The 14,105-nt window shown below is 43.4% G+C and overlaps 2 protein-coding genes across 2 annotated transcripts in view; both read right to left on the reverse strand.

The window, feature by feature from the left end:
* LOC309585102 (large ribosomal subunit protein uL22) overlaps positions 1-14,105 on the reverse strand; it is a 369,655-nt gene that overhangs the window by 155,952 nt on the left and 199,598 nt on the right. The window lies entirely within an intron of this gene.
* MYO5B (myosin VB) overlaps positions 1-14,105 on the reverse strand; it is a gene marked incomplete at both ends in the record, with an annotated part of 146,343 nt that overhangs the window by 20,898 nt on the left and 111,340 nt on the right. Inside the window, 5 exons of the mRNA XM_082301027.1 lie at positions 4,430-4,492; positions 6,036-6,173; positions 7,255-7,374; positions 8,110-8,258; positions 9,618-9,702. Coding sequence (XP_082157153.1) covers positions 4,430-4,492; positions 6,036-6,173; positions 7,255-7,374; positions 8,110-8,258; positions 9,618-9,702 — 555 coding nt within the window. The remainder of the gene's footprint in view (positions 1-4,429; positions 4,493-6,035; positions 6,174-7,254; positions 7,375-8,109; positions 8,259-9,617; positions 9,703-14,105) is intronic.

Below are 14,105 nucleotides of genomic sequence, written 5' to 3' on the forward strand. Positions count from 1 at the left end.
CTTTCCTAGGGACCAACCCCCATCCATGTGGATTCTCCGCTGTCTACAAGAGCATCATTCCACTGTCACCCTTATGTCTCATCTCCCCACTGCTTACTGAGGCTTTCCATAGCTTCCTTTCACAACCCCTCTTATCTCTGGGATATCTCTTCATTATCAGCTTGGGCTGAGTCGAGCTAATGAATCCAAAAATGGCTGGGGGGGATGGGGGGCAATTTATACAATCTACACAGTGTAGCTAGCACAGCTGTGTAAACCCTGTTTCCATAGGAAACGGGTGTTGTAATTATAAATCCTTACAAATTATAAATAGCATGGCTTATCACAGCAGAGGTGTGAACAGAATAGCTGATGTGGCATCTGGACAGCATGCTCCAAGCTGAGCAAACAACATCAGTAATGGGGCATATTCAGGTACTTTATACCATCCACCATGGAAAAACCTAAAAAACAATAACAAATGCCTTAGATCCATCAATTCCTCCACATTAACCACAGCAGAGGGAATACATGAGACATGGGCTTTTTGGTGTTTAAAGCAGGAGTTGGAAGTGTGTGAGTGGTGGGAATTGGTATCAAACTGGGTTTAACTCTTCCTGCTACATGGAGAAAGCCTCACCTCACTCCTCACTGATCATGAAAGCAACTACTTGCTTGCTTTTATACCAAAATAACTCTCCTGTGGGTTTTGTTATTTGCTGGGTAAGACCTCTGCCTTCCTTTTTCTTTACCTTCCTACTCCTTCTCTTTCTATCCCTCTCTCCCTCTCTTTTTTTTACAATGGGTCAGCCACACTGCTAACTCCAAGGACTGGTCATTTCAAGCTCTGCTCTGGTTAGAAACAAAGCCAGGAAGACCAGGAAAGAACACAATAAACAATAACCAAGAGCCCCTACCCTGCACTCCTTCCAAAGTTTACATTTAAATTTATTCCCTACTCCTTTCTTTGTGGATTTCATGGAGCAGTGTTAAAACACCTACTGTCCCCACCTCATACGCCCTTTTTGCACCAGCACTTGCCATGGAAGATCAGAAGCTAAAATAAAATGCTATGGATGTGGAAAGAGATTTCTACTGGCAAAATGCTCTTTCTTCAGCATAGTCCAGTCATGCTGATACATTTGACGAATACTTGACAAAAAAACTTGACAAAAAAAAAACTTTGCAGTCAGAATGTAACAACTGAACTTGAACTCACACTTGTCCCAACATATGCAGTGTTAAAGACCTCTGACAGGAGTACCCAAGCACTAAGGGTGATGGAAATAGCTTCACTCCTTAGCAAAGGGCTTACAGAGCAGGGCTGGGGGAAGTGTGAGCCTGCCTAAGCCAGAGGTTAGCACTGCCATGCCAGGATTTTGCCCCTGCTCTTCTGTCTCTGGTACTCTGCAGGAAAAGAAAATCAAATCCTCCATGCAGCTCATTTTATGATGAGCTGCCAAGTCTAAGGGATGAAACAAACATCCCAGATATGCAATGAGTGAGAAACTGAATTATGCATCATGCTGCTGCTTGGAATCCTAGAATGTTTGAGTTGGGAAGGACCTTTAAAGGCCATTAGTCCAGCTGCAGACTCAGCTCCCACTAGAACAGGTTGCTCAGAAACACAGTCAGAGCAAAGGCACCTTGGTGCTTTCATTCCCACTGCCACTTTCCAAACTTGAAAAAACAAGGAAAACACATTTTTCACTGGCATGTTTCAAGGACATAGCTCCCTGTTTTGCATTCCTGGATAATGATTAACCAAACATCTGTCTGGGCATATTTTGGGACAGCATCTTCTGAGAAATGTATTTATCCATTACAAAGGACAGGTAACTTCTGCCTGTAAATTTATCAGCGTTAGCTCAAGTTTCACACATTTATTTTCAGCCTTACAAAACTAAACAACCAACCCTTTATCCAGATGAGCCTCTCTAAGGGAGCACTGTGCCTCTCTCACTTCCCTCCATTAGAATCTGCACCGAGAACAGGCTCCCCACCAGATGCTAATTCCAAAGGCAAATCCCTGCCGACATGGGTGTCATGACAGTAATTATTATAGTATTAATTACACCAAGACAGCAAGCTGGAGGACAGCAGACACCTGTGAAGTATCAGACTATGTGCTGGTTGCAGAAACCAAACATGCGCGGCCACCCAGTAGCACCCCACACCTTGTATTGTCCTGCTGGAGGGGCTGTGAGTGCCAAAAATGTCTGAATGGGACACTAAAGTATGGAATCTTACAACAACAGAATAGTTTGAGTTGGAAGGGACCTTAAAGCTCATCTTGTCCAAATTGAAAGAGAGAAGGTTTAGACCAGATATGAGGAAAAAATTCCTGGCTGTGAGGGTGGTGAGGCCTTGGCACAGGGTACCCAGAGAAGCTGTGGCTGCCCCATCCCAGGAAGTGTCCAAGGCTGGATTGGAGCAACCTGGTCCAGTGGAAGGTGTCCCTGTCCATGGCTGACTAACTGGTACCTCACAGGCCATTCAAGAGCATCTACAGAAAGACTTTCCTGTGTGTGAGCTTTTAGGCATCTCAGCCTATTTCCCCAAGATAAAGTCTTTTTAAGCTGGTAAAAATGAAAAGTAAACATATTCACAAGAAACTCTTACAGGAGTCAGAGATAGTACAAATATTTGAGATATAAATTAGCAGGAGAAATAGAGAGAAGAGAGGAGGAGCTCTGTCATAGCCATGAAGCAGCTGTGAAGGGGGAAGGAGGGAAAAGAAGCCCTCAAAATCAGTAGTAAGTCACTCTTTTGTTACAGACAGAGACTTCAGGCTGTGTCCTATGTTCAGATGTCAGAAAACAGCAGGGAGGTGTATTTGTCTCCCTTTTTCAGTGGCCCCTCTCAGGAAAGCACTCCTATAGGGAATGTGAAATCCTTGCAGGTTCATTTTCCACCTGTTTTAGTCTAAAAGTTAAAGAACCCTGCATTTTTAGCAACACATGCCTCCTATTCTTGTGAAATGGTATTAACGTTAAATGGTATTTTAAAGCTTGTTAGATATATAGAACTATGGATGCTAGCATGTTAGTATGCAAAAAGTAGGAAAATCCAAAATTAGTGTTTCCACTCTGAACTTCCAGGGTTAAACCTTGAAGAAAACAGAGTTTGTGAACTCACACAGAAGTCAAAACTCCAGATGCCATTTAAGGAGGTGGTGGTTCTCATCTGCTGGGTTTTCCCCTTCCAAATTGCAACTCCACTTTGCTTTACAAGGCCAAGAGACTTAAACCTTGCACAGGTATGTTTAACCAGCTGGAAGACACTTGGGCAGTGACCTTGCCATGCCTCTTCTCCAAGGGGCTGTGCAGAGGTACTAAGGAAACTCAGGGGGGTTTCCCTCCATCACAAACAGCACATTTAGCCAGAGCTACACCACTATCATGCTAGGAAAATAGAAATTGGATGGATTAAGTGCCATAAAAATCTACTGCTAGAGATAAGGGCTTAGTGAGGGTTGGACATCCTTTCCATCTCTAATTTCTGCTTTTTTTTTTTTTTTTTTTTTTTTTTTTTTGCATCCTTCTGAGGAGATGATGCAGAAGCAAATATTGGTATTACTACTGACAGATGGTTTAGCATCATGTTATTCTGGATAACATATGTTCCTCTGGACTTCTCAGTTGCACTGCAATATTTGTTAAGGGGATAGAGAGAGAAGGAAGATGGAAAGGCAGGTCTGCACTGAAAAAACAAACAGTAAAAAAAACTTTCCCCTAGTAACCCTATCCTAGGAATTGGTTTTCTGAGGATAGGCAGGACATAAGAATTGGTCCAAAACAGTCAAGGCCAGAGGTGTTTGAATACAGTTAGAGCAGGGGGATAGAACCCACAGAAGCTGCAATAGGAGCCCAGGGGGCTTCAGTTGCTCTGCAGGAACAGAAACTCAGGATTTACAGCTTGGGAACAAGAAGAATTCTAGGGTAGGGCAATAGCTGGGAAGATACAGGATGACTGTGGTCAGCCAGCAGTTCTGCTGGGAGATGGAGGCTATTACTGCAATTCACACCACAGATTTATCTGGGTTTGACCTGAGTGGCACTTTGGGAAGGCACGGAAAGTGGGTAAGAAGCAGAGCTGGAGCCTGGAACAAGAAACAGCTGGAAGAATTTACACCTACTGCAAAACCACCTGCTGAGACCTGAGTGTCCCAACGAAGTCCCAGCGGGAATACCTGCTGTGGAAAAAGCCTCCTCCACCATGAGTGGGTTTGTTACCTCCAGGGATGACTCAGAGACAGGCAGACAGCAAAGAACAGATGGTGCCCCAGAGAGAAACATCTGTGAGCCCACCCCAGGCCCAGGAGCTGATGGAGAGCTACAGTTTTCCAACTGCCCTCTCTAACAGAGGTCACAGCAGGTTTCACACAGTTTGTTTGGGCTGCTGGAGCCATGCAATAGGTTACAGCACTAAGTAGGAGACTCTCACTCACCTTCAGGCTGTTGTATGCAAAATCTTCATGTTCCGGAGTCACTTGAGTCTTGGTTTCAATTACCTGTGCAGATTAAATAAGTAAATTTTTATTTAGGGGCAGGCAGAGGAACCAGCACACAGCACAAGGTAGCTGGGCATGTCTCCACCAGCAGCCAGCCCTGCTGGCCAGCTCAGCTATAATAATGTCATTAATTGCCATCAGACAGCATCCCAGCAACACCAGTGGGGCAGAGGACACTCCAGGAGAAAATGGTTTAATCTCTCATTAATATCCTGACAACTGTGCCTCGCTGCAGCTTTCAAAAAATGACAGTCATTAAGGGAACAGTCTTCAACACAGCAGCTGGAAAAGAGGTTTTTAATCCTCCTGCAGCAGGAATGAGAGGCTGGGGAAGTTTCCTGTTTCATGTGTTTCCTGTAAATTGTTAGGGGTGATCGATAAGAATATCTAGTGAAGCAAGTAAATAATTACTGTTGATGATTTTGTTGAGTCTCTTACTGCATTTGTTCCAAGGCACACTGATCTCACACTGCAGAGTAATAACGAAAATAATTCCCAAACAAAGCAACAGAAGTCCCAGGAATTTCAAATATGTTGCCGAGAGGGATGGCATTTGCCCAACAATTTGTAAAAGAGTGTCTTCAGTGCTTCAGGACACCGAGCACACAGCACTGCTGTTTCACAGCACACTGTGGCCTCTGACAAGCCACAGAGCCTCGGCTACAGATGGAAGGGAAAACACATACAAGAGATCTGCTATTAAAACCAACCCCCCATCCCAGCAGTCAGCTCACCACAACCTAGAGAGCTGTATTTTCAGACTTATGGACTCCTGTCCCCTAAGTTACCACTGGGCTGTCAGTAACCTTAATTTTTTTAATATACATGTTTTTAAATTGCTTTCAAGCAAGCAACCCAAACTGTAGGAAGTTTGTTTTCAGTTTGTTTTCACAAGGAAGGAAGAATACAGCAAAAGAATATCCCTGCCTTGCAACAGAAATGAAGAACCCATTTTTCTAACAGCTATCCTGATATTTCTGCTTTACTATACTACTTTTAACCTGTATTCCTCTATGATCATTGCAGAGGAAAAAAACCCAACCAAAAACACACAGATGATAATACAACCAAACTGAGGACACTGCCCTGACTGACCTGTGTGTGAAGGGCTTTTTAGCTCATGCCACACACTGCTGGATGGCGAGAAGCCAAGACAACAAAGAAATGCTTGAATAACACAAATCATCCAAAATGGAGGGTTGCTGGACATGTAGGGTGCCACATGTGAGACACAGGGTCAGTGCTGGTGAAATAATGTGTGCCAAAACTGATTCTACACTTCATTGATTTGAAGATGCTAAGATACTGCCCTAAATACCTTACAACCAGTTTGTTTAAACAAATAAATAAAGCAGTCCTCCTGTTCAGTTGTCCTTAGCTGACAAAAAAAAAAGTTTATCTCCACTTTCCAGACGCATTTGTAGCCTCTTATGTTGAACCTGCCACTCTCAAAGCTAAATTCCTATATCATATGGCCTCAGGCAATCAAGGAAAGCCAGTTACAAATATGAAATATTAGTGTCCATGAAAAGAGGCCTCTTGCCTGTGATTTCTGTCTCTCTTGCTCCTTTTTCTCCAGCTGGGTTTGCAGTTTCTTCCTCTCCAGCTCAAGCTCCCTCACTCGCTTCTGTAGCTTTAGGAAGAGGGTCATATCCATGGCTGCTTTCTCCATCCCAACCTCCTGGAGAAGAACAGGAGAGAGAAAAAAAAGACCTCAGTGTCAGGTTTTATAACCATGTACAGTGCCAGATGCACCCTGACTGTACATCAGCCACAGCCAGGAACAGGACATCCTAAGAAACACATTTACTTCCAAATCCACATTTTAAACACCTGCTTTTACTGTCAGTAAAACAGCTGACTTGTTTTAATAAATCCCTAAATGCTTAACAGCCCAATAGGTAACTGGGCTGATGGGGGCTAAGAACATCAGAAATGCCCTACTGGGTCCCTTTTAGTCAAGTATTTATTTGTTGGGGGGTTTTAGCTGCCTTCACCTGGAATACTTTATATCAGAGCATGGTCAATACTGATTATTTTGACTTGAGAAAATGTTTTCAGAGCAGTTCAGAAATACTAAAGCAGCATAACACAGCAGCCAGCAAAGGGAAGTGGGGGCTTCTGCAGGAATGGTATTGGTACACAAAATAAGGTCCTGCCAGGGGGTGGCAGACCCTAGGGACATTCATCACCCACAAGCGCTCTCATGTCAAAAAAGTGGAGCTTAAAAAGCAGCCTGTTCTATCAGATGTGAGTAAAAAACACATTTCCCTTTTCCACAGGATTCTTGATAGCCAAGGAATAATTTATGCTGCTCTTTTCTGCATTAGGAGACTGTTGATTTGATTACAGGGGCTGTGCTGGCCAGCAAAGCATCCGTGAAGATGCATGGGAATGAAAATGCTTGGGGCAAGAGGGCAATGAATTCTGGTGTCCTTGCGGAGAAGGATCATGATACAGTCATGATCCATCAGTGCTGGGTGTAACTGCTGTGATGAATTTTCATCAGTCTTTAAGCTGGTATGGCCCAAAGACAGCACTTTGTTATTTTTAGAACTCTGATGCTGCAAACAAGCAGAGTTTGCAGAGCACCATAACCCTGCAGTCCCTCTCACACAATTAACCACGCACTTCTACAGCATGGAATCAATTTTATCCATCGCACCTTATTGCCTGACCTGCACTGCCCCGCTGTGCTCCAAACCCCACACCCATCACCCCCAGAGCTGGGCTCCCGTGCTCTCCCTCCTGACTGACTGTACCTCCACCTGCTGTATCACATCCTCGGTGTCCCCGATCTCAGAGGTGCAGATGGATGGGTTGTTGGAATCAGACTCCAAGCTGCTCTGGTTGGATGGGTTTCTCCTGTGCCCCGGTGCTTGCTGCCAAGAAATGATGCAGACACATAAAGCACCTGGTGTTAAAGGATTCCTCTTGAAGTGTTGCTTATTTAGAGCAAATATGTGACTGTATACTAAAGTTACCTTATAGAGAACTACATTTTCTAGGTTTTTATGCCCTAACCCTAAAATTCACATTAACACAAACTGCAAAAGTTATATAGAAGCTCAGTTTAAAAATTCTGCATGAATTAAAGGCTCTTCATGACACCAGATGCCTGGTAAGTGTAAACATGCAAATCTGAGCTCAAGGTTGTGCTGCTGACAGCACCCGCCAGGTTTAAACACCCAACCTTCCACCAAATCCAGCAGCACTCTGATTTTCAACACTTTTTCTAACACTTTAGCAATGCTGAACCTAAAGTCTCTGAGTTTGGAAATTCTGAAGTCATAATGCCGGAGGTTTTTTTGGTTTGTTTTTTTAACCCAACACCTACACATGAGCATCACTGACACAAAAGCAAAACAAGAACAAGCGTGATCCAGTTTTTGCTGAGAATCACAGACATCTCTAAGCCTTTCACAGAGAAGCATGGAAGACCAAACCCCTTTCTCAAGGCACACAAATGGTTTGGCTCCAGTGCAGAAAGGTATTCTTAGAAATACCAAGCACAAACTGCCCAGTAATGGCAGTTCTATTAAGTGTTTTGGGTTTGAGTGAGCCATGTTATCCAGGCACCAACATCAGGGAAACAGGGGTAATTCCACTTTCATTACCTTTATAATTGTCATTTCATCCCTCAAGTTGTCATATCTCTGCTCCAAACTTGAATACTCTTTTACCAGGTTCTGATAACGAGATCTCTCCTCTTCCAGCTCTTTCTTCATCTGGATATTTTCCTCAACCGTGTTTCGTGCAAATTCATCTTTAAAATAGGAAGAAAAAAAGAAATTATGAACTTTAGCTCAGAAACAAGTTTCTTGTAAACATGTGCAACAACAACTAATGAACAAAATACTCTCTTCCAAGAGCCTTTAAAATGCATGTAAGCATTCACTAACATTTAGAGAATATTACAATCTGTATTTGTCTCCTCAACATTGGAAACAGCTGGAGCTCTTCTGCTTCAGAGCAGTCCTTTGCCTTGAGTTAAAGAGAAGGCTCCAGCACCTACAAACCATCATTCAACTGTGGCAGCTCCAGCTCCCATGGGCCAACCATAAACCCACTTAAGAAAAGACCAGCACAGTACAGAAATACATTAATGTTGAAAAAGTGGTACTTGCAGCATTTAAAACTTTCCTTTCTGCCTGCCACCAGCAGCTTTGGTACAGGAGCAAATCAACAACAGCAGCTCTTGTTCATGTCATCATCAGCCATTTACCATGGCAAGACTGTGGGAGTTCAGAGAATTTTATAACCAAATAAATTCAGTTACTTGTTAAAAACTCCTTCCTGGAAGCAAACCTGGTCCCTCCTGTTCCTGAGGAACCAGGCAAATATAGCCCATGTGTTGTTTCAAATGGGTGAACAACAAACCAACCCCCTCTACTTGCTTTCTCCCATCTTAGATGCTCCAAAAGCATCCTGTAAGGGATGAATAAATATTTGCAGCAAGCTTCTTCTTAACCTGTTATCTTCATTCCTTTATTTTGGTGAGACCAAAAGGCACTTCACAAGTACCATGGAGCAGTGACAGTTACATCCACAGCATGATGATCTCTGTAAATCCTGCTACAAAATCAAAGCTGAAAAGGATGACAAAAAATAGAAAAGCTCAATACATGCATGAGAGTCCCTTTTGTGAAATGGGATTTTCCTAGGTTGCTTCCCCTATGTATGAATTGTCAACTAAGTCTCTGCTTTTAAAAAGCACTCACAGACTCGTGTCACACTAGAGAAATCCTTTGTCACAGCTCAATAATGTGAATTGTGATGCCCCTTGGATCCTTTATTCATCATTCTTGGGACACTGCTATTCCCTACTCCAACAGCTTCACTGCCTCCCACACCACCTGCAAGAAATGCTCTAATATAACTGAACTAAAAAGCCTTTCTAGGTACTTTATTCTGTATTTCACCCATTAAACTGGCCTCTGGCATATCACCCACCAGTAGAATAGCATGTACAGGGCGACTTGCACAACAAAATAGTGACAAAAGCCAGTAGGAAAGGGTCACAGGAAGACTAGCACTTTTCAAGGCATGGAAAATGAGCTTCAGGGGAGAAGATTAAGCCCTTGTCTAATGGAGGCATTACGATGCTACAGGCCGTTTTTCCTACCTTCAGACTGACAGAGAATCCTCCTGTTCAGCTCCTCTTTTTCCTGCTTCAGGAGAGCATTTTCTTCTTCCAGGTCGGAGATACGCTATGGAACAAGGGAGAGAGTTACTGCTGGCTGCAGGGCAGAGCTCCTGCGGGGATTAATTTCACCTGGCAGGAGACAGGGGGCTTTGTTCAGCCTCTCTTTGCTCTTTGAAATATCTGTTCCCCTGTGCTTTGCCACTTGTCCTCTGTACGCCAGTAGCTGAAACACTGCTACAACAGAGACTAACTTTCCCTTTCCTGAGTGCATTTCTCCCTTAAATCAACATTTTCAGCAGAATCTTGTAAAATACTGAACCGCTGGATTTGGTGACCATGACCTGCAGGAGTGAAGCTCTTTCAAGTGATCAGGTCATCAAATCAGAGGTTTGTTTTTACATCTCCATGGCCTTCATCACTGTCGTCAAGTCACAGCCCCGAGTCACAGCTGCTGGGGAAATAAATCTGCTGATTGTTCCCAGAGATGTAGCACTTCAGGAGCCGAGATGGACACAGTGAATGTGAGCTGAGTGAATAGGTCAGGTTTTTTAACTTATTGTACCAAATCCATTTAGTACAATGAGCCACTTCAGTGCTTCCCACAACTACAGAACCTCTGGTGCAGTGAGGAATGACACGTACCAGGGCCCCTGGCAATACAACAGCAGCATATTTAGCAATTATCAACAACAACAATTGCCTCGTAGAAAATAACGAGAACAGGAACTAAGTCCTGCGAAATGCTATTTTCACTTGTCACAACTGCAAGGCTGGACTGATGCTGACAGCAACCAATCCCAGAACACTATTCAACCTCAGGAATTCTGGTGCATTCAACAGCGCTATCTCAAAACACACAACCATCATATTATCAAGTGAAATACGCTGCCACAGCTAAGCAGGATGGTTCTGCTGCTGTCAGGTGGGAGAACGCACATCATCCCAGCACGTGTCATTCCCTATGCCTGCTCCTTCACTTCCTGTAGCCACTGCTCAGGAAACAGCTACACACAGCAGAAGGATCTCAAGGCGCCAACAATAAACAACACTGTAAACACCATAATAAGAGTTTTCAAAGCCCAAGAGTAATAATTTTGCTGTCACCACTAGATTAAATTTATAGGCAGCCCAGCTGGCATGCATTCCTAGCACAGATTTCAGTCTTCCACACAAGCACGTTCAAATTAAGGCATTTTATCAAACACTGCCTCTGCCAGATACATACTAATGCTGAGGACAAAAGCACAGTGAATATTTTCTTGTAAGTCACGACTGAATCAGTCCTATTCCATGCACAAACTGAAAAACCTCCCCACCCATTACTCTCCCTGTTCATTTACCCCAGCTGTCTGCACTACATCTGTCTGCACCTCTCCTAAAAGGCTGGAGTCTGGATGTGCAATTAGGAAGTGAAAAAACCCCAAGTTTAAGCATACAGAGCTACTGGTGTTTTAAATGCTGTGAACTGAGCCAAGATTTTAATATTCTGTGCCAAAACCAACTGCAATCCTTCACCATAAATCACATCTGCCATTTGATCAGCACTAGTGTCTTCAAGGCAGGAAGAATTCTTAAAAACTTGGAAAACAGATGCAGGAGTGATGGAATAGAAGGAAAACCTGTGCTGCAATGGGACAGCAAGGAACTGGACTTGTTTATCCCATCAGGAAAAGATTAAAGGCAATGGGATTAGTTCATTGGGTGCTGATAAGGAATTCTCTGCCCGAAGCTATGATGGTTGGAAAACAAAACTAACAAAAATCTTGAGTATTCTCAGCTGTGCTGAGAGTGTATTTGGAAGAGAAAGACTTAGTAGAATCCACAACAATTATTCCCAGATTTCAAAATTTCTAATCCAGACTGGATACAGGTATTTCTAAAATGTCCTCTTGAGCCACTGAACTTGTTTCCTGTATTCCTGTTTCTACGTGGAACAGGAAGAAGCTCAGAGTTCCAAACCTATGCGTAACCAAGCCCAGTGGGAATGAGAATGGTCCACTACACCCAGGGAGAGGCAAGGGAAGCAGGTCACACAACAGCCAAACAGCACAAACCCATCCCTGGTACCTACACAGGCACCTTTTGTACCTCTTGCCCACCTTCCCACAGGAAAGAGATTTTTGGAGGTGCTTCAAATGTAACAGCACCTGCTTTGAAAGATTTCTGTGGAAGATACTGAGCAGGGAACGCTTGTGATGGCTGCAACCCTTATTATGTGTTACCCTGGAACAACCTGCTCATGAGATCAGCCTCCCATCCTCCCCCAGTCTTGTAAGGAAAGGACAATGGCATTTAGCATTTTCCTAATAAAATTCCTGGCCAGGCTGTGAATTATCCTAGCTTACCAAGTGAGAAGATTACATGCTACCAAAAGCACCAGAAGGAGCTGTTGGTACTTACCCAGATGTTTCAAACTTTATCACAAAACTAAATAATAAGAGCTATTCTAAAATTAAGGACTTGGAGAGAATAGCTATGACAAAGAGATTAAAGGACTTTTTTTCCAGTAACTAAATCTTAACTGACATGGATTTGCAGGAGCTGCAGAAAAATTAAAGGCTCATCCCAGTCTCACTGAGAAGTGAGATGTCTTTGAGAATCTGTCCCAGTACAACCATGGTGTCATCTTGATATTGAAGGTGAAAACTGCTTCTCACCTGACTTTAGTTTCATGACGCTCCCCAGCTTCTAGCAGATATTAGAACAACTCAAAAATCTCTTCCCAGAATTTTTCTTGGAAAATGTTCTGGATAAATTAATGTTTTTAGGAAGGAAACAGGTCCTCTTCGTCTTCCCACTGACAAGGAACCAAAGGGAGCAATGGAAACCTAATGCCAGAAATGGGAGCCTGCACTGCTCATTAGAAATGTTTTATAATTAAACTGTTTACTTTCATGGTAACATGTACAGTATTTGCTCTGCTGTAGGCACTTTTACAATAACGAATAGCTTCTGCTTTGTTTTCATGCTTTTTAAAAGCATTTCTTCAGTGCTCAAAGGGGATTTGCAATCAAGAACAAAGAGACGCAGTTTATCCCCAGCTGCATCACCTTCAAAATCAAGCATCCTTTCGGTCTCTAAAAGCCTGTGCTGCAACCAGCTGATGAACATCTTATAATTCAGGATCTTATAATTTTAAAAGGAAATCACTGGTTTCACATGTCCCTGTGTGCGTGTGTGCACCACAGGTGCAAGGAGTGGAGTAAGCGATCACCTGGCAGCTCTTGATCCAGCCAAGAGACAATAAGTGTACAGGCTGCTCACCTCTTTGAGAAGTGCACCCAAAAATGCGTTTCAGTTGTGCCAGCAGTTCAGGGTAAATCACCCTGACCGAAGTCCCCCACCGCAGCTTCTCACCCAAACCCACCACCTGAGGGTTCAGCCTCGAGGGGAGGCTGGCCACAGCAGTGGTGCTGTGTGAAGTGCACTAGAAGTGACTCATCTGGACATTCTTCCACTACAATAGAAACAGCTAATTCCAGGCTTTTTTCTTTTCTTTAATTTCCAAAAGTGACTCATCCTCAGGTTGTCACACACCAAGTACTGTTCTAGAATAACATCTGCAAAACAGCTTTTTCTTTGCAATTTATTGAGTAGAAAAGCCCTAAATTCTTTCCAATAGCAGGATCAAAGATTCAATTCAATTTCTGGCGCAGAAGAGATATCATGGATTTAACTTGAGCAGCCACAAGCATTTGCAGAGGGAAACTGAATTCATATCTCAGTGCCTCAGGTTAAGAGAATAGGTGTGCTTCAGAATTAATCTGATCAGCAAAGAAATTCAGGGTAAAAGGTCCATCTTTGCTATTGGCAAAACAAACTCTACACTGTGAAGTCTCTTTCTCCCACTAGAATGCCTTCTTGTACAATGGTGGCAGTGTTGGACCACTTCCACCCCAAGAGATAAAGCTCAGGAGCTGGACTTGATTGTCCTTGTGGTTCCCTTCCAACCCAGGATATTCTATGGATTCACATGAAGGACGAAGAAAAAAATAAATAGATTTAGTGTATATCCCAGGTCCAAACCCTATAAAAGCTCATAAAAACCAGCAGCTGGTACTGGATCAGTGCCTCTCCTCAGGAAGGGAAGCTGGTCCACACACAGGTCATACTCCCTGTGTACCTACAACACCAGACACGGCAGAAACTGAGCCTTGTGTCCCATCCCGGGCTGGGATGAGGAATATTTACATCTTCCTAATATATGCAGCATCTGTGACAACCCTCTCCATTAATTTGCATTACATGCCACGAGGAATCACTGTATATACATGAAGCTCTGCTACATACATGAATCTTAGGATCTTAGCAGCCTCAAGTTGTGCCAGGGCAGGTTTAGATTGGATATTAGGGAAACTTTTTTCACTGAAAGGCTTGTAAAGCATTGGGACAGACTGCTCAGGGCAGTGGTGGAGTCATCAGCCCTGTAAGTGTTCAAAAACCACACGGATGTGGCACTTGAGGACA

The sequence above is a fragment of the Coloeus monedula genome (assembly GCF_965178545.1).
Source record: "Coloeus monedula genome assembly, chromosome: Z".
Lineage (NCBI taxonomy): Eukaryota > Metazoa > Chordata > Aves > Passeriformes > Corvidae > Coloeus > Coloeus monedula.